The sequence below is a fragment of the Polypterus senegalus genome, chromosome 6 (assembly GCF_016835505.1).
Source record: "Polypterus senegalus isolate Bchr_013 chromosome 6, ASM1683550v1, whole genome shotgun sequence".
NCBI lineage: Eukaryota > Metazoa > Chordata > Cladistia > Polypteriformes > Polypteridae > Polypterus > Polypterus senegalus.
The window spans coordinates 174950602-174963654 of record NC_053159.1 but is presented as its reverse complement, the minus strand read 5'-3'; the positions used below and the strand labels follow the sequence as shown (position 1 = coordinate 174963654).

General features: G+C 39.8%; 1 protein-coding gene across 1 annotated transcript in view; it reads right to left on the bottom strand.

The window, feature by feature from the left end:
• Positions 1-13053, bottom strand: part of myo3b (myosin IIIB) — a 524448-nt gene that overhangs the window by 426424 nt on the left and 84971 nt on the right. The window contains exon 3 of the mRNA XM_039757595.1: positions 3933-4088. Within this exon, the coding sequence (XP_039613529.1) occupies positions 3933-4003 (71 nt within the window). The 5' untranslated portion in view covers positions 4004-4088. The remainder of the gene's footprint in view (positions 1-3932; positions 4089-13053) is intronic.

Sequence of the window (13053 nt, the reverse complement as noted above, 5' to 3'; positions counted from 1 at the left end):
TGATGTGGTGTACAGCACACTGCCATTAGACTCTGGACCAGTGGAAGGGAGATCTCTGGAGGGATGAACCACACTTCACTATCTGGCACTCTGATGGACAAATCTGGGATAGGTGGATGACAGAAGAATGCTACTTTCACAAACTGCATAGTACCCACTGTAATGTTTGGTGGAGGACGGATAATGATCTGGGGCTGTTTATCTGGGTTTGGGTCAAGGCCCCTTGCTCCAATGAGGAGTACCGTTAATGCTACTGCATACATTTCTCTATTATAATAAAAAAATTCTGGGACGAGACAAGACTCTTTAGCCTGGGACAAAACATGATTTTTTTAGAGAGATACTTTCACATCCCACAAGACAAGACTTTGTGTCAAGAGATTTAACAACGCCCTAGGCCGGAAATAAAAGACAAAGAGTAGATAAAGTAGAATGTCAAAAAGAATTCAAAAACGGTGCGATACACATGCAGAGCAGGTTAGAGATAATGGAAGTACTACAATTCAAAAGTCTCAAAAAAATAATAGTAAAGATCGCATTAGCACAAACAAACGGAAATTATTACTCGGTGAAATAACAGAACTGTGAAAAGAGATTGAATATATTGTTCAGATTTAAACTTTAAGTCGGAGACTTGTAGATCATCTAATTCGTGTTGCCATCAGGGAAAGTAGTGTTTCTTCCTAATGAGGAGGCGTATCCGTGAGAATTAAAAGATTTGTTGTTTGGTTAAAGTGAAATTCACATACGCAAGCGAAAGAGACGCAAAGTGGTTGGCAAGTAGTGCAGGCCGGGGGGGAGGGGTGTTGGCAAGCGAAGCGAGCAGGGGTCAAAGCCCCCTAGTTTTACATACATTTTAGATAATTGTGTGTGTCCTGCTTTGTGATAACACCAGTTTGTTGAAGGCCCTTTCCTGTTCCAGCATACCTGTGCACAAAACCAGGCCCATACAAATATGAAGAAACTTAAGTGGCCCGCACAGAGCCCTGACCTCAACCCTACTGGCCACCTTTTTTGATGAATTAGAACACCAACTGTAAGACTGGTCTTGTTTTCCAGCATTAGTGCCTGAACTTGCAAATGCTCTTTTGACTAAATGGGCACAAACTTCCACAGACACACTCTTGTAGAAAAAAGAGTGAAGGCTGTTATACCGCAAAGGGTCAGGCCACTCCATATTAATGCCCACAGTTTCGGAATGAGATATCCAAGAAGCTCATATAGGTGTGATGGTCAGGCATCCACAAATCATACGGACATTCACCACGACACACATGCCTGAAACAATGTATACATATTCATTTTCTGTGCAGATATTTACACTCTTGGATAAGCTCATGCACACTTACATATATAAGCAGACCACCATTTTCACTTGCTATCCATGTTTAAGCATATTTAAAGATGAAGTTCATACTCATGAATATTTTTGGGCACAGACATATATTTACACACTTGCACATATAGTACGCAGACACAAAATCATGAAAATAATTACAAAAGCACTCAGACTCACAAACATACATTCAATCAGACATAGAATTATAGATATATCGAAAACCATATGCAAGACTTAACCACTTACATATGCTCTCATAGGCCCAATGTATGGCTATACAGTATATGTAACTTATTTTTCTGTCAAATTTCCAGTATGCTAATATATAGAGAATAACACTGCAAACCTAACAAAATGTTTATCTTTCTACATTCATGTACTGTACTCCAAATAGCTGTTATGGTGTTGCCAGGGTTTCCTTTCCGGGCTTTAGTTTCTTATCTTATCTGTTTGTGTATTTTGTTGCTTATTAATTCTCTTGTGGTGTATGAAATAAATATGCTTTTCTATCTTATTGTTTTTATTTAATATTTTCTTGTTTGTTAATCACTTTGTGTTCTACTTTTTATTCTTTTAAAAGTCCTTATCTTGTATGCACTGAGCCCAAGAGGGCAGGGCCCCCTGAAAGTGCAATGTGTTACACATGGCCTAAAAGAACATCAATTATAAACACAAGATGGGAGACCCTGTCATACAGGAAACAACATCTGAAAAGGACTTTGGGGTTTATGGTGACACAACATTTTTATCAACTAAGCAATGTACAGAAGAAATTAAAAAGGAAAACGAAATGTCAGGTTATATTATAAAAACAGTTGAATTTAAGATAAGGGATATTATGCTCAGACTATATAGTGCACTAGTAAGACCACATCTGGAGTATTGTGTGCAGTTCTGGTCACCACAGAACAAGAAAGACATAGCTACAGTTGAAGCTGAGCAGAGGAGAGCAACCAAGTGCATCATGGGATTTTAGGATGTGTCCTACTATGATCAACTCAGGGAATCAAACCTGTTTAGTATGAGCAGATGAGACGGCGTGGAGACCTAATCCAGGTATTTAAAATCGTCAAAGGATTTGATAAAGTAGATCCAGCAACATTCTTTCAGCTTAAGGGTGAATCCTTGACAACCTTTAAGAAGAATCTGGATGAGACATTGGGACAGCTTAGCTATGAGCTAAACAAACAGGCCTGATGGATGGAATGGTCCCCTCTCATTTGCCCAATTTCTTATGTTCTTATGAAAAGACAGCTGCTGGACCTATCCTGGCCTATGTAAAGCGCTGAAATGTCTCTGCCAATTTCTGAGGTATTAGCTCTTGCTTGTGTTGTCTGGTTCTCCTCCTTGTATTTAGACCTTTGGGTTTTTGCAAGTTATAGCTCCCTCTCTGATTGTTTGTTTTTTCGGTGGCCTTTTTATAACTTCACTTTATCTTAATCCTGATACTCTATATGTTCAATTCATCATAATAACTATTCATGGCGGCTCTAAAATCCGTACTGACCCCTACTCTCTCTTCTGTTTCTTTTTCCGGTTTCTCTGTGGTGGCAGACTGCGCCACCACCAACCTACTCAAAGCACCATGATGCCCCAGCATTGATGGACTAAAAGCCAGAAGTCCATGTGATCATCATCATCATCATCAAATCCTTCCGTGAAAGCCATAAATACAAAGAGGACTGTTTCATTTATGTTAGGTAGATTGCCCAGAGGGGACTGGGCAGTCTCATGGCCTGGAATCCCTACAGATTTTATTTTTTTTCTCCAGCCGTCTGGAGTTTTTTTTGTTTTTTCTGTCCCCCCTGGCCATTGGACCTTACTCTTATTCTATGTTAATTAATGTTGACTTATTTTATTTTCTTACTGTGTCTCTTATTTTTCTATTCTTCATTATGTAAAGCACTTTGAGCTACATTTTTTGTATGAAAATGTGCTATATAAATAAATGTTGTTGTTGTTGTTATTGAACTGTGGATTCTGCTTTCAGATTTGGTTGTTTTTTCGTGAAGCTTTCTGTATTTTGTTTTTTCCTTAATCTTTTGTAAATAACATTTACTGTTGGTAATAAGTGATACATGCTGTAAACTGTTCAAACATGTTCAAAGCATATCAAACAGTGCCGTAAAGTGTGAGGTGGAGTAGGCTTACACTACCCATGTGAAAGGTCTGCGTATGAGCAATTTGGTAGTGAAATGCCACCCAGCATAACTGCTACTGCTCTGTAACATCACACTGGCCTTGCAAAGTGACTTGGGGAGCTCAAGAAAGAAAAAAGTTTACCTAAGCCGACCACACCACCTATTTTCAGAGAAATATTTGGGTAACAAGGCCATCTGCAAAAAACGCAAATTCACAGTAAAAAAACATTTCAATGAATTACGCTGATTACACTCCTCCTTAGTTAGTAAAAAAACTTTGGAGCTTCTCCTACTAAAAAGACAACAGATGAGGTCACTGAACATAATTAATCCTAAATTTACCAAACTGTATCTTGTTCTATATGAAGGTCAGTGTTCTCTGCCACATTTAGCAAAAGGTCACCTAACATCCAGCACCATACACAATGCGACCAGATACTATAGAAACTTACTTAGCTCTGCCTGTGCAGCCCGACTCCTGCTGCTCCCGGATGTGCTGTGCCAGCTGAGCTTGAAGAGTCATAACTTTACTGTGTGCCTGTTTAATAAAGGGGTGCTCCAGAAGATGGGTGACTGATGGCCGTTTCTCAAAGTCCTTGATTAAACACCTGAAAAGCAAAGTGAAAAAATGAAAGCAGCGTTCAATATTGAAGACCACACAGTAGACATCACTGACAGACAGGAGAAAAGACAACTTCACCCTGAAGAAGTCATTGACGTGATCAATAACCAGAAATAAAAAGAAAACATTAGCTAATTAAATGATTGTGCACTTTATGACCAGGATACCAAAGAGACACTTGACAAATATCTGCACACTGTATTGTTGTTAAATCACAAAAAAAAAAAAAAAATTTCATATGATGATATCACCCATTAACCCTGTAAGGTAACACCTCTGAAGTAATTCTGAATTTAAATATTGACATAATACTAAACTGCTCAAAAGCAAAAAATGTTAGCAACCTAATCATGTTATACTTTAAAATCATAACTATTAATAAACAAATAAATGAAAAGACATTTTTTTTACATCTTTGAATAACATGACATCCAAGTGTTTATTCTAGCATCTTCTGTAGAATAGAAAACATTACCAATTTTCACATAAAAGCATCTCTAGAAGAAATACTAAAATAATTTACAAAACTAAACACATTGCATTTGATTTTCTTTCCATCTCTAACCTTAAAAATGTTATTCTTTGCTGCTACTCGTGCAATTCATGTCCCTTCCGGCAAGCAGAGTTTCTGACAAGCAACTTACACATACCTGTGTCTTGACTTAATCAATCACACTTCACGGCGTGCCCTGTCTCATGTCTAAAATTTGGGATTGAAGCCTTTATGACACAAGAGTCAAACAAACACAGCTGTATTTATCAATAGCACCTGATGACCCCGACTCTCTTGTCTTACTGACCCCCAATGTCTTACTTGTGTTTCTGAATGGATGAGTAGTAATTTTGTCAAACTAATTAAGGAGAAAACAGAAATCTTAGTGATTGGCAAAAATGAATCTAATGAGGGTATTAGAAATAATCTTGATCCATTAAGCTTAAAAATTAAGACAGAGGTAAAGAATTTAGGGGTAACTATTGACTCTGACCTGAATTTTAAATCACATATTAATCAGATTAGATTAAGTTAGATTCCTTTGAAAGATGCTGAAAACTGAGTTCACGCACTTGTTTTTAGTTGACTAGATTACTATAACGCACTCCTCTCAGGAAGACCCAAGAAAGACATCAATCGGCTGCAACGAGTGCAGAATGAAGCTGCCAGAATCTTAACTAGGAAAAGAAAATGTGAGCACATCACACCAGCCTTAGCATCATTACACTGGTTACCTGTGCCATTTAGAATTGACTTTAAAATACTGCTTATGGTTTACAAAGCCTTAAATAATCTCGCTCCATCTTATATTTCAGAATGCCTCTCACCTTACACTCCAAATCGTAACCTTAGATCTTCAAATGAGGGTCTGCTTAGAATTCCAAGAGCTAAACTTAAAAGAAGTGGGGAGGCGGCCTTCTGCTGTTATGCACCTAAAATCACTAAAATAGCTGACTGATAGAAATTCACCAGGCTGATACAGTGGAGCACTTTAAAAAACTGCTAAAAACACATTATTGTAACATGGCTTTCTCATAGCTTCATTTAGTGTAACCCTGATATTCTGTATATGCATTTCATTATCATTTCTATCATGGCTCTACAATCCATACTGACCCCTACTTTCTCTGCTGTTCTTTTTCTGGTTTTCTGTGGTGCCGATCTGGACCACCACAACCACCTGATCATAGTACATGCCGGGGTAAATGACATGAGAAACCCACAGTTGGAAATTCTTAATCCGGATTTCGCAGAACTTACTAATGGCACAAAGGTGAGGACCCCGGCTGCAAGAATCTGTGCCGCCACCACCACCTGATCAGGGCACCGTGCAATCCCTACATTGATGGATGGAAGGCCAGATGTCCACATGACCATCATCATCTAATTCCTCCTGAAGCCTGAAAACCATAAGGACCGACTGAGATCATTGATGTTAGTTAGAATGCCCAGTGGGGTCTGGGTGGTCTCATGGCCTCAGAACCCCTGTAGATTTTTTCTCCAGCCCTCTGGAGTTTTTTGGGGTTTTTTTTCTGTCTTTCTGGCCATTGGACCTTACTTTATTCTTTGTTACTTAGTATTGTCTAATCTCATTTTTCTTTCTTCATCTTGTAAAGTACTTTCAGCTGTATGAAAACGTGCTGTAAAAATAAATATTGTTGTTGTTACATGTGAAATCCACCTGCTTAACAGATGTTGGATTTGAACCCAGGATGCTGGAGAATTAGGCAGAGGTACCACAGTGCCAGTACAAATGATCCATTAATACATTTGCTAGAACATTCCATGCCAATATCTCTTCTCCCTTCTTCCAACATCTCTTCTAACACAACCTACCAATTCTCTTTATTTTACCGATTGATTCCTCAAGTAGGTTACCATTTCAACATACAGTAGTTCTATGAATTACAAGAAAATGACACACATACAGTACATACTTTTTCAAACCTATTGATTCCAAATCAGTGTTGTGGGTGTCATATAAATGAGTCCAAGACATTATAAAGATTTGGGGCAGCCACCCGTATATTGTTTTTCCCAGCTGCAAAAGGGTTTTCTGAATCAAATACACGATGTGAATATCACAGAGTCCAAAACAGAACTGGCTATAGTAGCCTAAGATGGAGACTTTAAAGGTCTTGAGAGGAACTGATGTCATCAAAGAAGCCGGAACCAGAAGTGACGTCATCAAAGGGGCCGGCTTCGGAAGTGACGACTTCAGAGGCACCGGAACCTCGCAGGATTTCCCGGGAAAGGTCTGTAGGGAACTGAGAAAGACAGTCAGCGCACTCCGCCGTCCCCTGGTCGGATGTTTTATTACATTTACTTGAGCCCTTTAGCCGCCTCCGTCTCGCACGTGTGTGACAGGGGACAAAAGCTCATGCCAGAAGCATGGGGCACAATGGAGGCAGCAAGTATGGGAAGGACTCCTTAACAGAGCCCACTCTCACTAAGTCATAGAATAAAATGAGCTTTCTATGCAGAAAAGTGGAGAACATACAAAATTCACATGAACAACAATCAGACACAGCGATCTAACCCAGGGTGCTCGCTTTGTGAGGCAGGAGTGCTAATCAGTAAAAAGCACGAGTGTCTTATTTTATGGAAGCACTACGCCAAAGCAAGGAGACCTGGGTTCGCTTCGTGGGACCTCCCTGCATGGAGTTTGCATGTCCTCCCCATGTTTGCGTGGGTTTCCTCCCACAGTCCAAAGACATACAGGTTAGGTGCATTGGTGATCCTAAATTGTCCCTAGTGTGTGCTTGGTGTGTGTGTGCCCTGTGGTGGGCTGGCACCCTGCTGGGGTTTGTTCCTGCCTTGCACCATGTGCTGGCTGGAATTGACTCCAGCAGACCCCCGTGATCCTGTGTTAGGATACAGTGGGTTGGAAAATGACTGACTGACAATGCCAAAGCTATCCACTCCCAAATACTGCCCATGATTTACAAAAATGGCAGATGTTGAAATTTTATTGTACAAACTCATCTTTCAGAAGATTCCCACTGTGATATGGCCACACAATTTAGAAGAATACAAAACTAGAAAGCGGAGAACTCTTATGTTGCAGTATAAAGAAGTCTTACTGTGGCTTTTCAGCACAACATTAGGAAATCCTTCAGAAAAGAAAACAGAAACATAAGCATCTTACTGAATGAAGCTATAAAGAACCTCACAAGACATCCTTACTGCATGAAGGCAACCTTCAGATGATTTAGTGTGCAGCATATCAAACTGTATAAAATACAGTATCAACACTTGTCCATTATTGTATAAAGATATATTGCGAAAATGTCCATTACAACTTGCAAACCGTAAAAAAATATAATCCAATGCGCTCTTAGTAAAATTTTATAAGAAATCTGCTAAAACCGGTGAATTGCAACATCTCTTCAGACCTTAAACGACTAGAAACATGCATCACATTGTATGATAGCAAATCATAGAAACTCATTTCTTACTTAAAAATATAAGCAAGACTTTACAGCAACAGAAAATCCCATTATCTTGAATATTTTCATATCACAAAAGTGCAACACAGCAAAATGCTCTAAACTGCTACAGAAAAAGAAACCACTGACACTTTAAAGAGGCTTTCTTACAGCATAACATGTTAAATGCTCATTGCACCTCTTGACAATCTTAAAAGCAAGAAACTCCAGCCTCTTGTCAAAGCATACAGTATAAAAGACACATTTCTGCTTTTCTTTAGATTAGCTAACATCCATTTGCAACATGTTCACTTGTGATACCACTATATTATGGTATATTAACCGATTTTAAAACCAGAAACGGCAGTGAAATCAAACGAAAGTTCTCCATCAGCAACAGTTAACATAAGTGTCTTGCAAGCTTTGCCCTAAATGAACAAATTCCTGTTACCACCTAATTTTGTCTTTCACACGTTCGGTATTAGGATTTAAGGAGCCGTTCACCTGTGTGACAACATGTGAGGTATTTTACAGTAAGTAAATTTTGAGTATCTCATAAAATCACAGCTGTGCAGTAAACAACATTTCAAAGCAGCCAAACATCACATGTCACGACAAAAACAGGCAGAGCTGAAACACACAGAAATGTTCGCTTACACAGACTTTTCCTCCAGTGAGATGTATAATCCTAGAACATTTACCTTCTTACTTCAGTGAGGGCCGAGGCAGTCTCCCAGAACGAGGCAGGGGTCTACAGGACGCTAGTCTTGAATGCCATGGTGATTTTAGCACACTCCTGGGAGCCGTGAGCTCTCAAATCAGCACAGCGTTATTCAAATTTACTCTACCCCGTCTCATTCAGAGATTGGAAATATCAACATGGTGTCGGAGGCAATAAATAAATGTCTCTGTCTGACACTTGAATTGCTGTCAACTATTCACTGAGCGACACAGAGAGCATGTCAGCCCCACTCCTTTGAATATGCCATGTTTTATCTAAGGTATGCATGCAGTAAACCATATCAGCTATCACTATACACATCAGATTATATGTGTTATAAACAGCCATGTTAAGAAAACTAAGATGTACAGATCAGACATTTAATAAACTTTTACTCGGCAATGCAAGTTGGCTAGTGGATTTATAAAAATAATGAGCATTGTAGAAATGTATAATTTACCATAAACTACTAAAAAAGAATGCATTAAATGGGATATGAATTGGATAGCAAACTAGGAAAATAATTAGAAAATGAAACTATTTAATACAAAATGACTACAAAGAATCATGCAAACTAATGTATATTAAGAAAAACATAATTAAAAAAAATAAGAGATATGCAAACGGCTCCCAGTATGCCTACAAAACATGAATGGGAGCTTTCATTCATAATGAAATGTAAAAATAATTGATGGGACTTACAACTTAAATCAAAATGACAATAAAATTATCATCCATCCACCTATTCAGATACCTGCTTATACAGAAACAATTTATTTCTTGTATAGCCTAAATCACTCATGGAATGCCACAATGGGCTTTAACAGCCATGACACCCCAAGAAGAAACTCCCCATAAAAAAAAAAAAAAACCCTTATGAGGGAAAGAAAAAATGGAAGAAATCTTGGGAAAGGCAATTCAGAAAGAGACGTCCCTTCAGGTGGTTTGGGCATGCAATGTGTGTCAAAAAATGGGATAAACACAACACAAAAAACAAAGCATTCCAGTTCAGGGTCACAGACAAGCCAGCACATCGTTCATTAGCAATGCAGACAAAATACCCGCAAAGATGGCACTAATGTACCTGCTGCTACACACTGACTCGGACAACACAAAAAAAACTAAAGCAGCGACTAAATTTGGGAGGAACTTCAGAGTAACACAAAGAAAACTTGAAAATAAGGGACCCCTACTTCATAAATTGTAATGCACCCACTACAGTATGTTACCCACAGTGTCATCCTGCTGCATAATCCTACGAGTGGAAGTGTGTCTGTCTGTCTGTCCGGCCCGGAAGTGAGAGGTGGAGTCGGGGTAAGGGCTCCACCTCTGAGGATACACAATTGAGGCCAGCATGTCGGCATAACAAAACCTCCGAAGAAAGAGTCACCTGCTTCATCGGCAAAATGGTATCCCTTTTACTTTTCCACCCTCAAGCGAGGCGAGCATGTTGCTAAAACGAAACCTCCAAAGAAACACAGTCGCTTAGCCACTAATGCACAAGCGATGCGAGCACATCGGCAAAATGAATCCTCCTAGGAGAGAGACACCCAGAGTAGTTCCTTTCAATTACCTGGCATCTCTACATTTCAATGTTTTGTTCTGACGATTGCAATCGTTTCTAGGACCCCATGCTTTTTTTTCCTGATTACAACACCAGCAACATTTATTTATGTAGCACAATTTCATACTGGGTGGCACAGTGGCGCAGTGAGTAGCACTCGCAGTAAGGAGACCTGGGTTCGCTTCCCAGGTCCTCCCTGCATGGAGTTTGCGTGTTCTCCTTGTGTCTGCGTGGGTTTCCTCCTGGTGCTCCGGTTTCCTCCCACAGTCCAAAGACATGCAGGTTAGGTGCATTGGCGATTCTAAATTGTCCCTAGTTTGTGTGTGTGTGCCCTGCGGTAGGCTGGCGCCCTGCCCAGGGTTTGTTTCCTGCCTTGTGCCCTGTGTTGGCTGGGATTGGCTCCAGCAGACCCCGTGACCCTGTAGTTAGGATATGGCGGGTTGGATAATGGACGGATGGACAATTTCATATCAGAAATGTAGGTCAAAGTGCGTCACAAAACGTCAAAGAGAAAACAATTAAGATTAGGTAATAATATTTAAGAATAAGTAACAAAATAAAATTATCTCCAGGGTATGATTTTAAACTGCATCAGCCCTGCAAATGGTCCTTCAGCTTGCAGGGTGAACTTGTGGGTTGAGACACCCAGAGTAGTTCCTTTCAATTAGCTGACATCTCTAAATTTCGATTTTTTGTCCTGACGATTGCAATAGTTTCTAGGACCCCATGCTTTTTACAGCATGGGATTATACAGCTAGTGTATTATAAAACTACACGGAAAATAATTATTTGGGTTGAATGATGTACTAAATTTGTGAATTTCCCCTTGGGATTAATAAAGCATCTATCTATCTATCTAAAATTTTGACCCAGAGTTATTACCAGAACAAATGACCTGATGTATAGCAGCAACCAAAAAAATAAATAAAATATTGAAGTTTAATCGTAGAAAATGGACCAAAGTAGTAACTGTATCAGAGTGTCATGTCATTCTCGGGCCTGTTTAATCCAAGTCAGAATTGGGGGGTCGTGGCCTAGCCTGGCAGCAAGGGATGTAAGGTAGGAAAAAGCCTTCGACAGGTGCCACTCTGTTGCAGGCCCTTCTCACACACATAGCTTTGAATCATCAGTCATTCTAAGGAGTTCTAATACAGAACATTAGAACTTTAAAAAATGGTGTGATGAATAAAAGCCATTTAGCGCAACAACCTCATCCACCCCATTCACCTAGACTGTCCAAAATAACATCAAGTCGAGATCTGAAGGTCCGTAAGGTCCTGCTCTCCACCACACTACATGGTAATTTATTCCACGTGTCTGCAGTTCTTTGCGTGAAGAAAATCTTTAACATTTGTGTAAAATCTGTTTCCAACTGTGTCCCTGTGTTCATGTTGCAGAATTTATTTTAAAGTAACAACTGGGATCCACTACTTTCTTTAATAATGTTCAAAACTTAACTCATGTCACCTCTTAATCTTTGCTGGCTTAAACAGAAAAGCTTCTGCTCCTTCAGTCTCTCTTCACAGCTCATAGCCCCTTAATCTCAAAATCAACCCCATTACTCTCCTCTGAAATTTCTCCAGGGCTGTTATGGGTTTTTTTTTTTTGTAATTTGCACTTATTACCCAAGGTTAGGCCTCACAAGTGTGTTATATAATTTAGGCATAACACCCTGTTACCAGTGGCACTGTGGTGGCCTCGCAGTAAGGAGACCGGAGTTCACTTCCCGGGTCCTCCCTGCGTGGAGTTTGCATGTTCTCCCCGTGTCTGTGAGGGTTTCCTCCGGGTGCTCCGGTTTCCTCCCACAGTCCGAAGACATTCAGATTAGGTGCATTGGCAATCTTAAATTGTCCCTAGTGTGTGCTTGGTGTGTGGGTGTATGTCCTGCGGTGGGCTGGTGCCCTGCCCGGGATTTGCTCCTGCCTTGCGCCCTGTGTTGGCTGGGATTGGCTCCAGCAGACCCCTGTGACCCTGTGTTAGGATATAGTGGGTTGGATAATGACTGACTCTGTTATCTTTCTTTGTTGCTTCTGTCCAGTGTCTTGATGTTGATAGTGATGAGTACACTACAACTCCTAAATCCTTCTCATAAAGGGGTCTTTCAAGTTTCAAACCTCCCATTGAGAGAGAGAGAGAGAGAGAGAGAGAGATAGATAGATAGATAGATAGATAGATAGATAGATAGATAGATAGATAGATAGATAGATAGATAGATAGATAGATAGATAGATAGATAGATAGATAGATAGATAGATAGATAGATAGATAGATATATGATAGATAGATAGATAGATAGATAGATAGATAGATAGATACTTTATTAATCCCAAGGGGAAATTCACATAATCCAGCAGCAGTATACTGATACAAAAAAAATATATTAAAGAGTAATAAAAATGCATGTAAAAACAGACAATAACTTTGAATAATGTTAGTGTTTTACCCCCCAGGGTGGAATTGAAGAGTCACACAGTGTGGGGTCTCCTCAGTCTGTCAGTGGAGCAGGACGGTGACAGCAGTCTGTCGCTGAAGCTGCTCCTCTGTCTGGAGATGATCCTGTTCAGTGGATGCAGTGGATTCTCCATGATTGACAGGAGTTCATCTGCCACAAATCCTGTATGCTGTTTAAGTCGCTCTGTGACAGTTTAGCAGAATTCTCTATTATCTGCCCTTCCACTTAGTTTGGTATCATCTGTTAACTTAACTAGCTTATTAATTTTAGTCTTGTCCAGATCATTTGTGTAT